General features: G+C 47.6%; 1 protein-coding gene across 1 annotated transcript in view; it reads left to right on the forward strand.

The window, feature by feature from the left end:
- LOC119443719 (DIS3-like exonuclease 2) overlaps positions 1-15,264 on the forward strand; it is a 114,537-nt gene that overhangs the window by 16,043 nt on the left and 83,230 nt on the right. The window contains exons 3-7 of the mRNA XM_037708429.2: positions 1,576-1,901; positions 4,426-4,541; positions 8,149-8,213; positions 8,931-8,993; positions 11,440-11,493. Of these exons, the coding sequence (XP_037564357.1) occupies positions 1,576-1,901; positions 4,426-4,541; positions 8,149-8,213; positions 8,931-8,993; positions 11,440-11,493 (624 nt within the window). The remainder of the gene's footprint in view (positions 1-1,575; positions 1,902-4,425; positions 4,542-8,148; positions 8,214-8,930; positions 8,994-11,439; positions 11,494-15,264) is intronic.

Here is a 15,264-nt window from a genome sequence, read left to right on the forward strand (position 1 = left end):
CTGCTAGGACTACAAAGGTGGTGCTGAGCCGTTGAATTGCAGTTAGCAGATGGCACCACAGCATTAGCACCAGTGGTGCCTTGGCAATGCTGAATGCTATAAAGGCCTAATTCAGTATAAAGGAGTGCAACCTGAAACACTGAATATGCACCAACAAGCCCCGCTACAAGTACTGCTAAAAGTCTAATTGTTCACTGCATGATTAACTTACTACTCCGCTCTAGTATGGTAAATGATAACTGTGGCGAGCAAATGCCGAATGGAAGGCAAGCAGACGATGCGGCGTGGATAAACAATTATAGGGGGTGTTCGCCCTTACTACTGACTAAAGAGGTTGCAAGGAACTGCTGGGAAAGTGTACAGATGAAGTGAAGCCCCACTGTCACATTCATGTAAATGCAACTAATGGTTACAATGCCAAAACCTTTGTTGTGTCAACCCACTAACCGTGCATCTTGTGTCGACAGTATGGTAAGGTAGACACTGAGCAGACGACACATGCAAACATAAGCTTGCCAAGCAATGCCAGGGGGAATTTTTTTTTGTTTTTTTTGTTCCGCGGATGACTCGCCACTGGTGATTCCGTGTAGTGGATGAATCCCCGCTACATGGAATCACCAGTGTTGGTAGTCACTGCAAAAGTTTGTATTAACTGTAGAGTATATGCGAAGTGGTTCTTTTTAAGCAGATATTCTTTGCAGTGAGTGTATGGAAAACCAACTAAGCGTTCCCACTTTGTTCGGTATATCCAAGAATTCAGCTTAGCCGAGTTCGTCTTATGAGAGTTTACTGTGCATGGAAAATGCAGAAATACTTTTCTGAGAACCCCTGGACCAGTTGTAATGAAATTTGTTGCTTTTGAGAGAAAAACTTAAATAATAGTGACTGTATTAAGCCTAATTTTCATTTAGTGGAATAATGTTTTTCACAAAAATGGCCCTAAATTGGTAAGTTAAAAAAAATATAAGCAACAAGTTTACAGATTTGTCGCTTAGCACCAAAAACAGATGTCACAGTCCTGTAAGCTGCATCTGTTAGAGCATCTAAAGTGGACAAACTTGGTACATTAATTTACAGCTCACATGGATTTATTGCAATGTTTACGAGAGTTTTGCAAAAGTCTTACTTACTAATTAGTAATATATTTCAGAGGGGTGTATCATATATAATAAATTTATCTGCGTACAAATAATTAAATGCAGTTTCAGAGTTGTGATAACATTTTTCATTGCTGAGCTACAAAGCTGTAAACTTGATAGTTTCTTGTGTCTAAATCTTGTGATTTTCAACAATTTTTATAAAATAATGGGGGCCGATTTATAATCGACGGCCTAAATCAAAAATCCGCTTCTATATTCACTAGATTTTTACTTCTTTCTTTTAAATGCAAAAAAAAAACTAATCAAATTCGGTGCAGCGGTTGCCAAAAAAAAACTATTTCTCCTTTAGCATGTGTTTAAATAGGAGACCATAAGCTAAAGCTTCCTCTTAATTGCAAAAAAGAAACCCTTGCTAGCAATTTTGCTAATGAAATGTATCTGCAAATTGGGCTCATCCAGTTGTGTGTGTGTGCAGGCCAAGCGTCAACAGCTGTGCCTGGCAACGTGCGAGCGGGGTCGGCTTTCTCTCAGTGACCCAAGCAACCTGCGTGCCAATGCCTCCTCTGCCGCGACAGCTGCAGCGGCACGGTCGCCGCTCGCCTGCCGACACCCATCCGTTCCACTGAGTGCCAGCCCTTCATCATCCTTGTCGGGCGCTGCCTCGTGGGGTCCCACACGGGACAGGGCAGCCTCGGATCCACGTCGCGGAGGCGGATCAGCATTGTTACCGCCAGAGCTGAAGGCACAACACGCGGCCCACCGCTGCAAGCGCACAGGGGGAGGTCCACCTCCTGGAAGCAGGTAGGCGCGCCATGAACATTGCTACAACTACATGGAGCTGGCGCAGGAACAAGTGAGAGAGACATAGAAACTTGCACAGGGCTCACTTGTGGGCTGACTGATGTTAACATGTGGGTGGCTTGCTATGTAGTAAGCGCACTTTTTTCCGAGAAAATGGGTCCGAAAATTGCCTGCACGTTACAATCGAATACAAAGTTGAAACCTCAGTCATGGCGTCGGCAGCAGCCTGCCATCAGAGTCATCAGACGTGCCATCGCAAAGATGTTGACAGAGCACGTTTTTTGGGAAGGTTGCTGTAGGTTTATCTTGTGCTAGACTACAATCTAGAGCAGTATTCTCGGTCAATAACCATCGGGGATACTATCACTTTCACGAGATTTCATGCGGCTCTGCATTGTATGCATCGACATACCGGCTAGCAGCATTTTTGCCGACAACCGGGGAAGAGATACTGATACTAGAATAGGAAACTGAGTGTGCACTGAAGTTGTCACGTGAGATGGGCTGGCGAGTACTACAAGGAAGCTGCTGCAGCGGAGTGCTACTGTTGTTGATCGAGTGTGCCTCGTGTCTTTTCTTGTTTACATGGGATCTAGCACACAGAAAATGTATCATACGATAGCAGTTTGGCGATGTACTGGAAGTTCTCACGTGCCCACTCGGCGGAAATGGGCTTGGAGCTGTTGGCGCCCCAGTAACCTGTGTCATTTCCATTTGTGAAACCAAAACGAAATCGATCTGATGGGTAATGCTGGATACGATGCCTACTATGCCGCCTGAGTGAAACTTGACGCTCATTTTGCACTGCCTGCAGCACAGAATAGCAGCTTGCTTGAGTTATCGCCTGTTAAAAGTGTGCAGTGCACTTCCAACAATACTATGTGACATGCACTGTGGAACATGTAGGTGAAGATACTTATTGCAATAATGTGGTGTGCAATGACCTGGGAGGAGATTGACAGGTACCAAAATAGAAAACCGAGTGCATGCCAGCATTTTAACGTGAGACAGGCAGGCAAAGTACTGCTGGGAAGCTGCTTCGGCAGGCGGCTACTGTTTTCAATTGCACGCGCCTTTTGCCTTTTCTTATTTACATGGGCTCTAGCGACCGGAAAATGCCACATAAGGTCGCAGTTTGGCAATGTACTAAACGTTGGTGCCTTGTGTTCTTTAGGAACATATAAACTGGTAGAAAAGAAGCGTAGCTGTATTGGGGGGTAATTTTTGTGTGTTCTCAATCACAAATGTTGGTACCAGAAAATCGTGTGTAATGAGTGTTTTGATAATTTTGATAAATCGCGTTTTAAGACTTTTTCGTACTAGTATTTTTAATAGCTGTGTTGTTTGAAACTAATACCGTTAGAAGCAATTTCGTCCTCTACAATTTGATACCATGTTATGAATATCAAGCATTTTCTGTGACAGGAAAAAAATTGTTTCCTAGACCACCCAAAAAGTACCGATTTTCCTGCGGTCACGAAAGTGCCAAGACCAGCAGCAAAATGAACACTAGCAATCACAACAGCCGCCGCAAGAATGACTAGCAAGACCGCTACATGCAGCCATCTCAGTTCGCACTGGACCCACACAAGTGCTACTACTGCATAGAGAACATCACAACTACAACACAGTCATACGCGAAAGTGCCAACATCTTTGGCAAAGAAGCTCACTTTCATCGACCAGCATTTCCCGCTGATTACACCGGCAAGTCCACTACCGCCAGAGATGCCCGAGGACTACATGTTCAATGATTTCGTCCAAAGTCGACTGACATTGTGTGTAGCTGTACTGGCACTGTCGTGATCTACCGCTGCCGATGTGCCAACAGGCGCCTTTGCGGTGCCTGCATCGAGAATTAGAACGACAGCATGGACGACCTTCTCATGATGAATAGGCCCAAGAAGAAAAGGAGACAATCCCATACGGCGGCTTCTCCAGTTGCTCGCACGCTGCGGGTGAGTGGTGGGCCTACATTATTACAGCCTGATCAGGCACCAGCAGCAACTACCGCCTCATCCACAGCCAGCGCGTCAGGCTTTTGCAGACTAGGGAAAACGTCAAGAGCGGGTACAAGTTTGACGTTGGACCACTAACAGTTGGAGAACTTTGTACAGAAGAAATGACTTAATGGAGTTCATCAGGACAATGAGACTAAGGATGGTGGAAAATAAGAGAAAAGGGCCAAGGCGATATCGTGTGCAGCCGGCAGCAGTGGTCAGCAGTGACTACCATCTGTTTGTCTGTTTCCTCGCGGACGGCAGTGTATTGAGATGTGCTGCAACACCAAGTGCACAAGTCAATAGGAGACGTTCTGATAAAGTAGTGTCACCGAGCAATTGATTGACGTGCAGCCACTTCGTTCTTCACAGCCACGGGGGCTTATTTATGTTCAGCCGTTACATAGCCCAGTGCACTTAGTGCATAGTTGCAATAAAGGTGTGCAACACCTTTACTACAAAGCAAGAAAATGTCCTCTGCATGAGCCAGTTTTAGTCAACTCTTAAATGTCTTGCTTTGTGCAGGTCAGAAAGTGGCTCCAGCCCACTGGCTTCCTCTCACCTCCGCCGAAGCCCCTGCAGTCCATCAAGTGCAGCTACGCTCTCGGAGGGCTCCTTCCCTTCCAGTCGGCGAAGCTCTGGTAAGTGCCTGCCTCTGTTGCAACGGCAGTGTAGCTGTGTGTTATGTGGCGCAAGGCTCTATTTGCTGCTTCAAGGCACACGGAAAGGGAGAAGTGCACGCCACAGTAGTTATGCTTAATGAAAGGAGACGGGGTCACAGCATACGTGTGAAATCTGGGATCAGCTGTGTCCCACTTTATGAAGGGTACATTTAGAGAGCAAGGGTGCTATTGGAGATTTCAGTTGCTGTAACGTCAAGAAGTGGCAGTGCGCAAAATGTGTAAGAACAGGAAGGAGACAGCAGCCAATCGGCAAGTGGTGAACACGGAGTATTGGGCCACCTACTGGCAGATTGGAGCTCCATGCTCACTCGAGCCAGACGAAAAGCGCCTTCTCCTGCTCCAGCTGTGCTGCTTCCTAAGCCTCTTTCGGGCCAGTGCAGATCGGCTTGCGTTGCTCTGAAGCTTGTCCTTTACTTTAAGAATGGCCGTCAGTGTGCTTTTAGAAATCCCATATTTCACTGCCACTTAAGTCTTTAACTCCAGAGTCAACTTACTCAATCGCAGCCAATTTTTCCTTCACGAAGAAAGCTTGGTATTTTCCTCATGCCAACATGATGCACACAGTGGCACAGCTGATGAGGGAATGCGCGACGCGACATGCTGCGCAATGTGTTGAGCTGCAATCTCGGGGATGCGGCCGGTGCAAAAGGTGCGTCACGTGCTTAAGTGTGCCTTGTGGCCCTGAGCCTGCTTCACTGCCGACCTGACACTCTGACAAGTGTGGGCATGTAATCGGCTTTATTTTCAACTGTTTTAGTGATATAAGAACAAAGTTGTTCTGCTAGGAGCAACAGAGGCAGCAGATATTTCTCGTTAGGGGTAAGCAAAAAGTATGAATTAACAGAATTAACCAAATAGTGTAGTTTGATTTAAGTGGCTTTTAAGTACAGGGAAAACATAGCAGGCCAACCGAAAATTCAACATTTGTTTGAATTAACTGAGAGTACGAAATATTCGAGTTTAATTATCGCGAGTTTACTGTAATGCATTTGCTGGCAAATCCCGCAGACAAGCGAGGCAGCAAGAATGCTTGTCAATGAGGTGCGCCGGCTGACGGGAGAGTGACGAGGGTGACGCAGAGGAGGAGGGAGACACAGAGCGAGCAGGCAAACATGCAATGCAGGGGGAAAAAAGACTCGGCAGCAGCGTGCTGGTTTAGCGACGGAGAAGCATTTTGCTCCAGCCACTTGACGTGTGCGCATTGTCACTCTTTGGCTCTTAAGTTTGCATGTGGAAAGTAAATGCAGTTGGGGCCGACTGATTTTTTTCGGTCATGGGCGGGGTCTCAAAAAATGTCTGAAGTATTGGGCACTCCGGAAAAAGAAATTTCGACAGTAAAATCAGTTAGTTGCTTGTTCAACTCCTGCATTGCGATAATATCGGTCAAGGCTGCCAGTGCGTTTCGCATTTATGCGACACCATGTGAATCGTGGAGAAGTGCAGTTATCACGCATGCGACCTTGACTCTGCAGCGCTGTCAGTTTAAACTGAGTTCTGCAAATTCATTAGTTCGAAACGTTGTCCACACACGAGATTTCGCCATTCCTACCAGTGCGCGCTCATACAAACTTTTCCGATACATGTTCGCGATAGCTTCTGGCTTATCGCCTGCGAACCTTGCTTCAAGCACTCTGCTCTCAGTTCAGTCTGTTCATGTAACCTCGTACCAGATCTACTTGTATTCGTCTACGAATACATATATATACATCCCGCTATAGCATGCCGCCTGACACCCCCGCCGGCTAGGCTTAATCACGCCGTCTTGTCGGGAGTCGGCGGCCAAAGTTTCAGTTTGGTACAAAGTCAACGAAATGTCTCACAGTGGCTGTACGGCACTAGGAAAGTGGAGGAACTACCTAACTAGTGAAAGTGAGAGCACATCCCGGTTGTATGCTTCAGTACCTGGACATGTTTTGCACATGCACAGCTTTTGAAAAATGTTTTGGTTATAGTGGTGTCGGGATAAGGGGGGAAATGATGTCAACGGCTCTCTGCCTCGGCACACCGAGCCCCGCAGTTGGCGCAGGCCTGTGCGTCAACCGCAGTCCGGTACAAGCTCGAGGAAAGAATAAACGACAACCACGTGTACACTCGGAAAGCATTTATTACGACTGCAACTAACACTTCGAGCAGGCTAGCTAGCCATAGTTGACATCACTGAGGGTCCCGCGAGGAGAATAATACACTAGGTAAAAAAGGGCTTCCGACTTACCAACTGGGGAATACGGGCGGCCGCGGCAAGAACGCGGTTGACTAACAACGTGCGGGAAAACGGGAGCGGCGGCGGAGATTTCCGCTATCGCCGCTTGCTTGGGCGATGTCAGCGGGATCTCACGTGAACCAGCCGGTGGCGCTGATAGCGCTTGCGATTCCCGTGCGCCGCCCGCGGAAGGAAAGTTTCCCCTCTCCCAACTCTCCCTGGCGCGGATGTGTCTGACGTGACGTTCGCTGCGCGTGCGGCTGCGCGTGCAGCGGTCATGGGACCCGAGGATTCTCACAAGTGCAGTACCACTTATAGTGCGGAAATTCGCGACTCTGGTGACTTATGCTCTCATCACTCAGCTGGGGCCCAAGGACAGTTGCTCTTTGTAACAACCGCTTTCTTTTGTGGAGCACAAACAAGCACCTAAAGATGGAATTATTCAGTGCACTACAGGAATCTAAATGGCATGAAGCTTGTTGTAATTAGCGAGGTAGCAGTAGTAGCGTATGACACGAGCACCGCTTCATCGGCCTGTAGCTGTCTGTGCCACGAGTACAAAGGAGATGTCCAGGCAAGGATGTTGGTGAGAGGCGTAAGCAGAGACAAGTATAACACTTGTCTAACTACATCCTTGGATGCGTCAATTGAGGTGTCTACTGATGATTCCAGTCAGGAATAGAGGCCGTAACATCTAAGAAATCGATAAATGCATCTCTTTCTAAATACATTTAAAGGGATACTGACATAATATTTTAGACTATTCATTTTTTGTGGGTAATGAAGATCCTAGACTTTTAAACCCCAGAAAGAATTGCGACAAGCCTCAGAGCGCCATAAGTCATCCATCTAGAGAAAATTTTGTCTGTTGTAGCTGATAGTTTGTTATCAATGAGTCCGATAAAAGCAGAGTTTGTTCCATTGATAATATATGGACAGACCAAACATATGACATTGACCAGTGCATCTGCATGCGAGTCCAAAAGCTCATTCACAGATGCATTGGAATCGGTAGAAATGCAGCGTTTGCATGCTTGAGCAGCACTCGATGCCAACGCCATCTTGGAAACTATGAGCGCTCGTAGAGCCGATCGGGCTGACCGTGCCTCTTCTCCGGAGGCTCTTGAAAAATCCGCGTGGCAGAAAAAGAAAGCTGAAACTGACTAAATGATTCCTAAATAATCTAATAAACGGCGCTAGCTGTCCGAGAACACTCGGAAAGTGGCAAAATGTGAATTTCCAAGAGGGCTGTCGATGGGAATAGTCACGGACAGGAAAATGTTAAATGATAGTTTGCTCTTGTTTACAACAGGTGGCCATGAGAGAACAGTGCACTCAATTGCTTGTCGTCTGCTTGTGTTGCAGAGACCCACCTGGCCTCTCCATCCTTCTCATCACAACGACAGAAGCCCAAGGATCGTGCCGCCAAAGTGAGTGCTACTTCACCTGCTGTTATATTGAGGTTTAACTGCACAAGCACAATGGTCGATTGCGAGACTCGTGTATCGTCAACACGGAAGCCTGTCACACTGTGACAACTCGCAGTTGTCGGTCGCATTGTCGTCCTCCTAGTATGACTAAAGACTCTCTTATTAACAAGGTCTGTCAGCTAGTCTGCCGAATGTTGGCATCATGTCTACTTCTTGCCGACATCGGCGTTGTGTCAGCCTAGTGTGACTGCACGTTAACTGAAAAACGTTGTGGTCAGCCGGAACTTCTACCAAAACACGAGCACAATTACCGCATCGTCAGCACTTCACTGCAACTATGCTGGCTATCCCACACCATCGCATATGGGTGTGTCTTCTGCTCCGTGAACCGCCGACGCCATACAAAATGTGTCTGCTGCACGCCACTAGAGGACAGAACATGCACACTTGGAGCATGTATATTGTGTCGGACGTGTCTCAGTCTGAGCGCAAAGTAGAAGGTTCAATTCCTAGCCACGGTGCTTGCATTTCTGGAAAGGGTGCTAGTGCGCTGAGCACTGAGTCCTCGGGTGGTCAGAATTGATCTGGCATCTCTCACAGCCCCTGTGTTCGTTGTGCATGTTATCTTCAGTTCAGGATTACAGTGTCAAATATGCATTGTGGTGTGTGCGCCTGTGATTGCAGCCCTGACTTATTTTCCTTTTGTTCCCTGTGCAGTATGAGGCCTACATGCCCCTTTGTGAAGTGCAACAGGCCCTGAAGAAAGGGGAGGTCGTAGAGGTGAGAGTATTTCTGTGCTAGTTATCACTAGTACTATATGGTGCAGTAGTGGTGGGACACGGTTGTGTGGTCTCGCCCGTAGAGACCTGTGTATTACAGTTCTATGTGCCTTGCAATGTCTTCCTCCCCTTGCACTGTTTTATATTGAAATAAATGGAAGCAGAAGGCCTGCCATCCGCAAATTTTGCCAGCCACAGCAAAATTAAGTGGTGTTCATGGCATTAAAAAAAGAAACCTCAGTACAATCCACCGTGGTGGCATAGTGGCTTTGGCTTTGCACTGCTAAGCCCGAGGGCACGGAATGAAATCCCAGCAGTGGCGGCCGCATTTCGGTGGGGGCAAAATGCGAAAATGCCCGCGTATTGCGCATTGGAAGCAGATTAAAGAACCCTAGGTGGTCAGATTTAACCCAAAGTCACAGCGTCAAAGTCATAATCATATCTTCGTTCTGGCATGTAATACCCCAGAATGTAACTTTTTTTAAAGATAAGAAAACAAATTTAGTTGTCTTGTCCTGTGTACTACATAAACTGTCACACAGCTTTAGAATGTTGCGGGTCGGTATGAAGGGGGTTTTTTCGCCCCTGGCAAATTTAAGTGTGATTTGGCCAGTCATTAAAAAGTGAGCTTGAGTGTAGTCTGTGAATCCTGGTGTATACAGTGTAGACTGCTTATAACGTAAGTCGCCGGAGTCGCGAATATCCTCACTATAAGCGGTACCGCACTATAAACAAAGCAACAATTTTCAAGGCCCGCACATGTGCAAAACATGTGCACCGAGCCGCCATGCGTATGCGACAGTCGAGGAATGCGGCTAGAATGTTTGCATTCAATTGACAGTCGCATCTTTAATTCGAACCAAATCACACGGCACGGTGCCTCCGACCGGCATTGCTCCAGCACCGCCATAGAGTAAAAGCTTAGGAGAGACCCCTCAACGTCGCGCGCGAGCAAAAAACAAAAGAAAACAAAAACGCGGCGGAAATGTCACCCTCTCTCAAATGGCAAGGTCGCCGATTCTGCATTGCGCCGGAACATGTGTGTACGTGCCGACGTCTCAGCCACGCTACCGTAGCCATGCGTAGAAAATGGCAGTGAACCCTTCTTTCTCCTTTATGCTTCCTCTACTTTCTAGTCACGTGTTGACCTTGCACGTTGCGGCTACGGTGCAGAGGGAAGCAGCGGCGGTGTCCCAGGAAGGCCAACAAAACGGCCCACGCCGGCAAATGCCCACTTCCCGATAACGGCAGAAAACGAAACTTCAGGGCAGGGAGCTGGCGCCGGGCCGGCTGGAGCGGCGGCGCCTGCACGGTGACAGTCGAAAGTGAGGGAGCTACGAGGGAGGGCGAAGGGAGCCACTGAAGCGGCGGAGTTGCGAAATCCGCTTCCCTGCCGCCTTCCTCCCTCACATTCCACGGTCTCCGCGTGCGCCCTTCGCCGTGCCGTGCCGGTGTCGCCCGCTCCTTGAAGTTTCGTTTACTGCCGTTATCGTGAAGCGAGCGTTGGCCAGCGTTGGCAGTTTCGTGGCCCTCGTTCGCTATGCGCGCCGCAATATTTCACGACTCGCACTCAAGATTCTGGTTTCAGCCTCACTGGCTGTTCGTTCGCACTACGTGCCCTTCTCCTCCACTTCGTCTCTCTTTCTTCCTCGAGCACTCCTTGGGGCGCCCGTTTGAGGTGAGCGTTCGCCGTCTCCGCTGACTTCCGTACTCCCAGGCAGCCGCACTGTAACCGGCATTTCGTTTCCCGCAACTGCACTATAAGCGATATGTGTATACATGGAGTGCTATGGGAAAATTAACGGGAGTCTGAAAAGACCGCACTATATCCGGTCCTGCACTATAAGCGGTTACGTTACAAGTGGTCTATACTGTATTGCGAGGCCAAACATGCTAATAAGTATGTCTCCTGCTAAACAAGTGTCGTGTATGCCTTTCCATTTTCCTATGACCGAGTGTATAAGAGGACAGACTGGCCTGTGCATTAATGTTAGGCTAGGAGAGCACACCTTGTCGCTTAACAAAAGTTTGTAAGTGCTCGTAATTATCTGTGTGTGCTGTTCAAACACAGACATCAGAATGCGACAGTGATAGGCAAGGCAGCTCATACCACACGTGAGGTGCTGTCTGCATTAGCCAAGCTTCAATATCACTCTTGCGAGAGAGGAACTGGCATACCTGTGTAGGTCGTTGTGGGCAGGGTAATACTAGGTGGTGACACATGTTATTGGCCTGTGCAAATCTACAGCATCTTGCCTTGATGTTGTGCGTGCATATGATGCAGTGCTAATAAATCTTAGTCGAGAGTTGGCAGTTATCCCATAGCTTTCTTTGTCGTTGTGTGTTGTCATTTTGTGCCACTCTTTCGTGATGCACTGGCCTGGTGGGCAGATGTGCATTCAACAGTGCCTTGACATGTCCGTCTTGCCATTTGTGCTCTATTGCAGGGGGTGCTGCGCATCAACCCACGGAACTACGAGGACTCCTTTATCAGTGCGCCGGTAATCCTCGGTAGTCCTATTTCGCTGGCTCCTTCCTCTTCCCCTGGCTCCCCTGTTGTTTCTCTCTTCATCCTAACCTGTCGGCCTCTCTCTCTAACTGCTTGGGGTCATGGCTGCAGCCCTATAGCCATGTCAGGCTTAGAACACCAGTGAGGCCAGAGCGTCTAAACTCATGGGGTAGGGTGTTTTTATTGTCGCAAGAAGTGGTTTTCTATGCGCAGAGCAGTGTTGCATAGTAAATAGGAAAGTTCAATGAGCGACCTGCAGAGGGTGCTGCTTTACCAGGCAATAGTACGATTGGCACTTGACAAGGCTTTCTACTATAGCAGAAATATTTTCGCAACAAATGGTATTTATTTTTCAGTAATTCAACAGCCATGCTTAACATTGGGAGTACTGACCTCTGAAGAGCTTGACAGTTTGTAGAACGATCAGAAATTCGGAGTCTGCTACCTACTCTGCTAACTGGGCGAACGCCAGCATCACACAGCATAAAGAGATGGAGGAAGTGATCAACAGCAGTCGAGCAAGGGGACTTGTCCGCGCAACAAGCTGCAGCGACATTCTTTGTTCGACCACTATTGATCAGCATCACCCAGGCATTTCAAAGCTTTATATAGTCTGCCAAGCAAACTCAACGGACAAGTGAGTGTCGCGTTGTGTGCAGCTTCTGTGGCTATCAAGTCAACAGTTTGTTGAACGAACAAACAGTGGCAGCGAGGTACATTTTGGCCCACAGTGGGCTTACACTAGCATGCTGGAAACAATGCATTTGAAGAAAAACCAACAGCAAGGCATTCATTCAGCTCATAAAAATCGCAAATGGGTGTCTGACAGCAGGAAACATACTGCATAGTGCTAGATCACCACGGAAGTGTTCCTGCACAGCGCACACTAAACCTTCTCGTCGAATCCGTGTCTCCATAGCAGAGCAAGAGAGAGCAATCCTGTGCAAAACAAGTTGATCCAGGACAACTATTGGAAAATGCGAAGCCACTTTAAGTGGACCAGTAAAATAGCGGTGCGATCTTGTACGCGTTCCAAAATGGAACGGAGGCAGTCCGTTCCATCGAGCCGCACACGATTGGTCAATTTGAGCCGTGACGATCAAATTGACCAATCGTGTGCGGCTCGATGGAACGGACCGCCTCCGTTCAATTTTGGAACGCGTACAAGATCGCACCCTAGGTCTTTATGAAGTATAGTGCAATTGATACCTTTATTTTTCATGTATTAGTTTAAGTCCAGCACTAAGAGTGCGAGTGTGTGTGTGTGCGTGTGTGCGTGCGTGTGTGCATGCGTGTGTGTGTGCCTGTGCGCGCGCGTGCCCCCTGTTAGCAGTACTATGGTGTATTTTACAACATGTGGCCCTGATCATGTAAGCTATCCTAGGGCTAGGACAGAAGTTTGACCTGTGGTGCACCTGTCAGTCAAAACAAATGGATGCCCTGATCACAATGCATTCATAATTTTGTGCATTTTCTCACAAGCCAGTTTTATTGAGTGGCCTTCGTCATGCTTTTTCTGTGCATGCACACAGCACAGCACACAATGGCTTTTAGAGTTCACGCTGTCGCAGCAGTGCTGAGGGCTGTAGCTCCACCTTTGGTTTCCTGGCACCCCTGCTTTCCTCTTGCTGCTATCCATGCTTTGTCTTCTCTTTGCTTTGCACGCTATGCTGGTGCTTTTTTTTTTTTTGTGCATTTTTAAATGTTGGACACATCATAGAAGGGCCTGGTTGGACTTTGTACTTGTATGCAATGTGTGTGCCATGTTATATGGTATTTTATGCTTGGAAGTCCTGCTCATGTTTGCAGGCTTTGATGATGCAGAATGGTTTAGAGCTTCGCAAGTTGATACTTGCATAATCTTGAAAAAGTCAGCTCATCAGAGAACAGTTATGAGAAAGTGAATGTTCATGCGCTGACATTTGCAATTACATTCGAGCCTCGTTATAACGAAGTTGAAGCTGAAGTTACTTCGTTATATACGTTACTTCATTATATCCATTATTGCCATTTACTGCAATCTATGCCCAATGGGGTGTACAATTGTAAACATGGAAATAAGAATACGTCTTTGCAGTCCATGGAACCGCTACACATTCACGCATGCGACGATGGTTTAATCAAACAACAAAACAATCTCTGGCGCATATGCGGCTTCTTAGTACTTGACGTGACAGCCTTTAGATAGCTGACTTCTGTTCCATTGTGATGGTCATGCGCTTCCACTTTCCATATGGCTCGTCGCAGTCGAGCAGCACACGGCACACCACACAGCGCTCCGCTGTGTGATCGAGAAGGCGAATTCGAGCAGCAAGTGAGGCACAGCCAGATTGTGGCCTCCAAGATCACATTGATGCCAGTGTGATCTCGGAGGCCACGCCTAGTTGCCAGCCTGTGTGTCATGCCGCAAGGAGAGAGAGAAGTGAATGCACAAATCTTTTCACCGCCGCTCGTAGTGGCACAGCATGGCGCGGCTTACACGGACAGGCGAGCAGGCGCAGGCACAGTCTGGGTGCAACCCCAAAATGCGTCGGGGGAAATCTCGGACGCCACGTCCAGTTGTGGCTGCCTGTGTGCTGCACCACAGCAAAAGAGACAAAAGTGAATTTACTCATTTTTCACATCAACGTGCTTAGCCGGGCAGGCTTGTGCATTACCCTCGAAATTGTGCCGGGGTGATCTCGGAGGACACGCCCAGCTGCGCTTGCCTGCACAGCGTGCCACGCAGGCAGAAGTGCAGTATATGTGAATGCACTAACCTTCTGCACCGCCGTGCGTAGCCACGTAGGTGGGGTGGCTCGCACAGCCAGACACACGCAAGAGAGAGAGGTCAGTGGAGAAGTGCAGTTGTGAGCAGCTGGCTCCTTGTTCGCAGCGGTGAGGAAGACCAGTGTTGCTTGATGGTGTATTCAACACGGGGAGGTGGGAGTTTTCAACTGCCACAGCGAACAAGTGCCAAACCATGTGGAAAGCAAAGTACTCAGCGAGAAACAGTCAGGTATTTTTTATTTTCGGAGATTAATCTAGTTCGTTATATCCATTGGCAAGGCAATTTCACTTCAGCAAAATGAAGTTTTAAATACATGGATCTCTACTATGTTTTCAAGGGGAACTTCATTTACTTCGTTATGTCCATTATTTCGTTATATCCAGCTTCGTTATATAACGAGGTTCAACTGTACTTTTAAAGTCTGTGCAAATTAGGGTGTAGTACACATATAGGCAGTCATTACACACTTCAGGCTCTTAACTACTGCGTCAACACTGCTGATAAGTTGCCATAGGCCCGTGCGGGGCCAGCTGGTGGTGGCAATGGTATGCCACACCACTGGTAGTACTGCACTGCTTAACTTACATAACTGCATGATTTAAATGCAACTCGAATGGCAGTGTATCAGATGGGAACATTATACACAAGTGCCTATAGACTTCAAGCTGCGACCATGAAAACTGCAGCTGGGAAAATGCAGCAATGCAAGGAATCTCAACATGACTTGACTGTGACTGGAACTGTGCTCATTGTTGCTAAGTCTATGGGTGGGCTGTTATTTTATATTAGATGCAAATTGGCAATCATCGCAAAGAAGAAAAAAATGTATGATAATGTGCACCTAACCCAATATGGCAGTAAATGTAGGGGCAAAGTATCCGTAAGGATGGCCAAATACCAATTAAACACTGAGTCTGTTGCAAGCTGTTCAAAGTGTTTTACATCACATTAATAATGTAACGTAACATTTACCAGTCCTAGTTGAACATGAAA

This window comes from Dermacentor silvarum, chromosome 3, assembly GCF_013339745.2.
Source record: "Dermacentor silvarum isolate Dsil-2018 chromosome 3, BIME_Dsil_1.4, whole genome shotgun sequence".
Classification (NCBI taxonomy): domain Eukaryota; kingdom Metazoa; phylum Arthropoda; class Arachnida; order Ixodida; family Ixodidae; genus Dermacentor; species Dermacentor silvarum.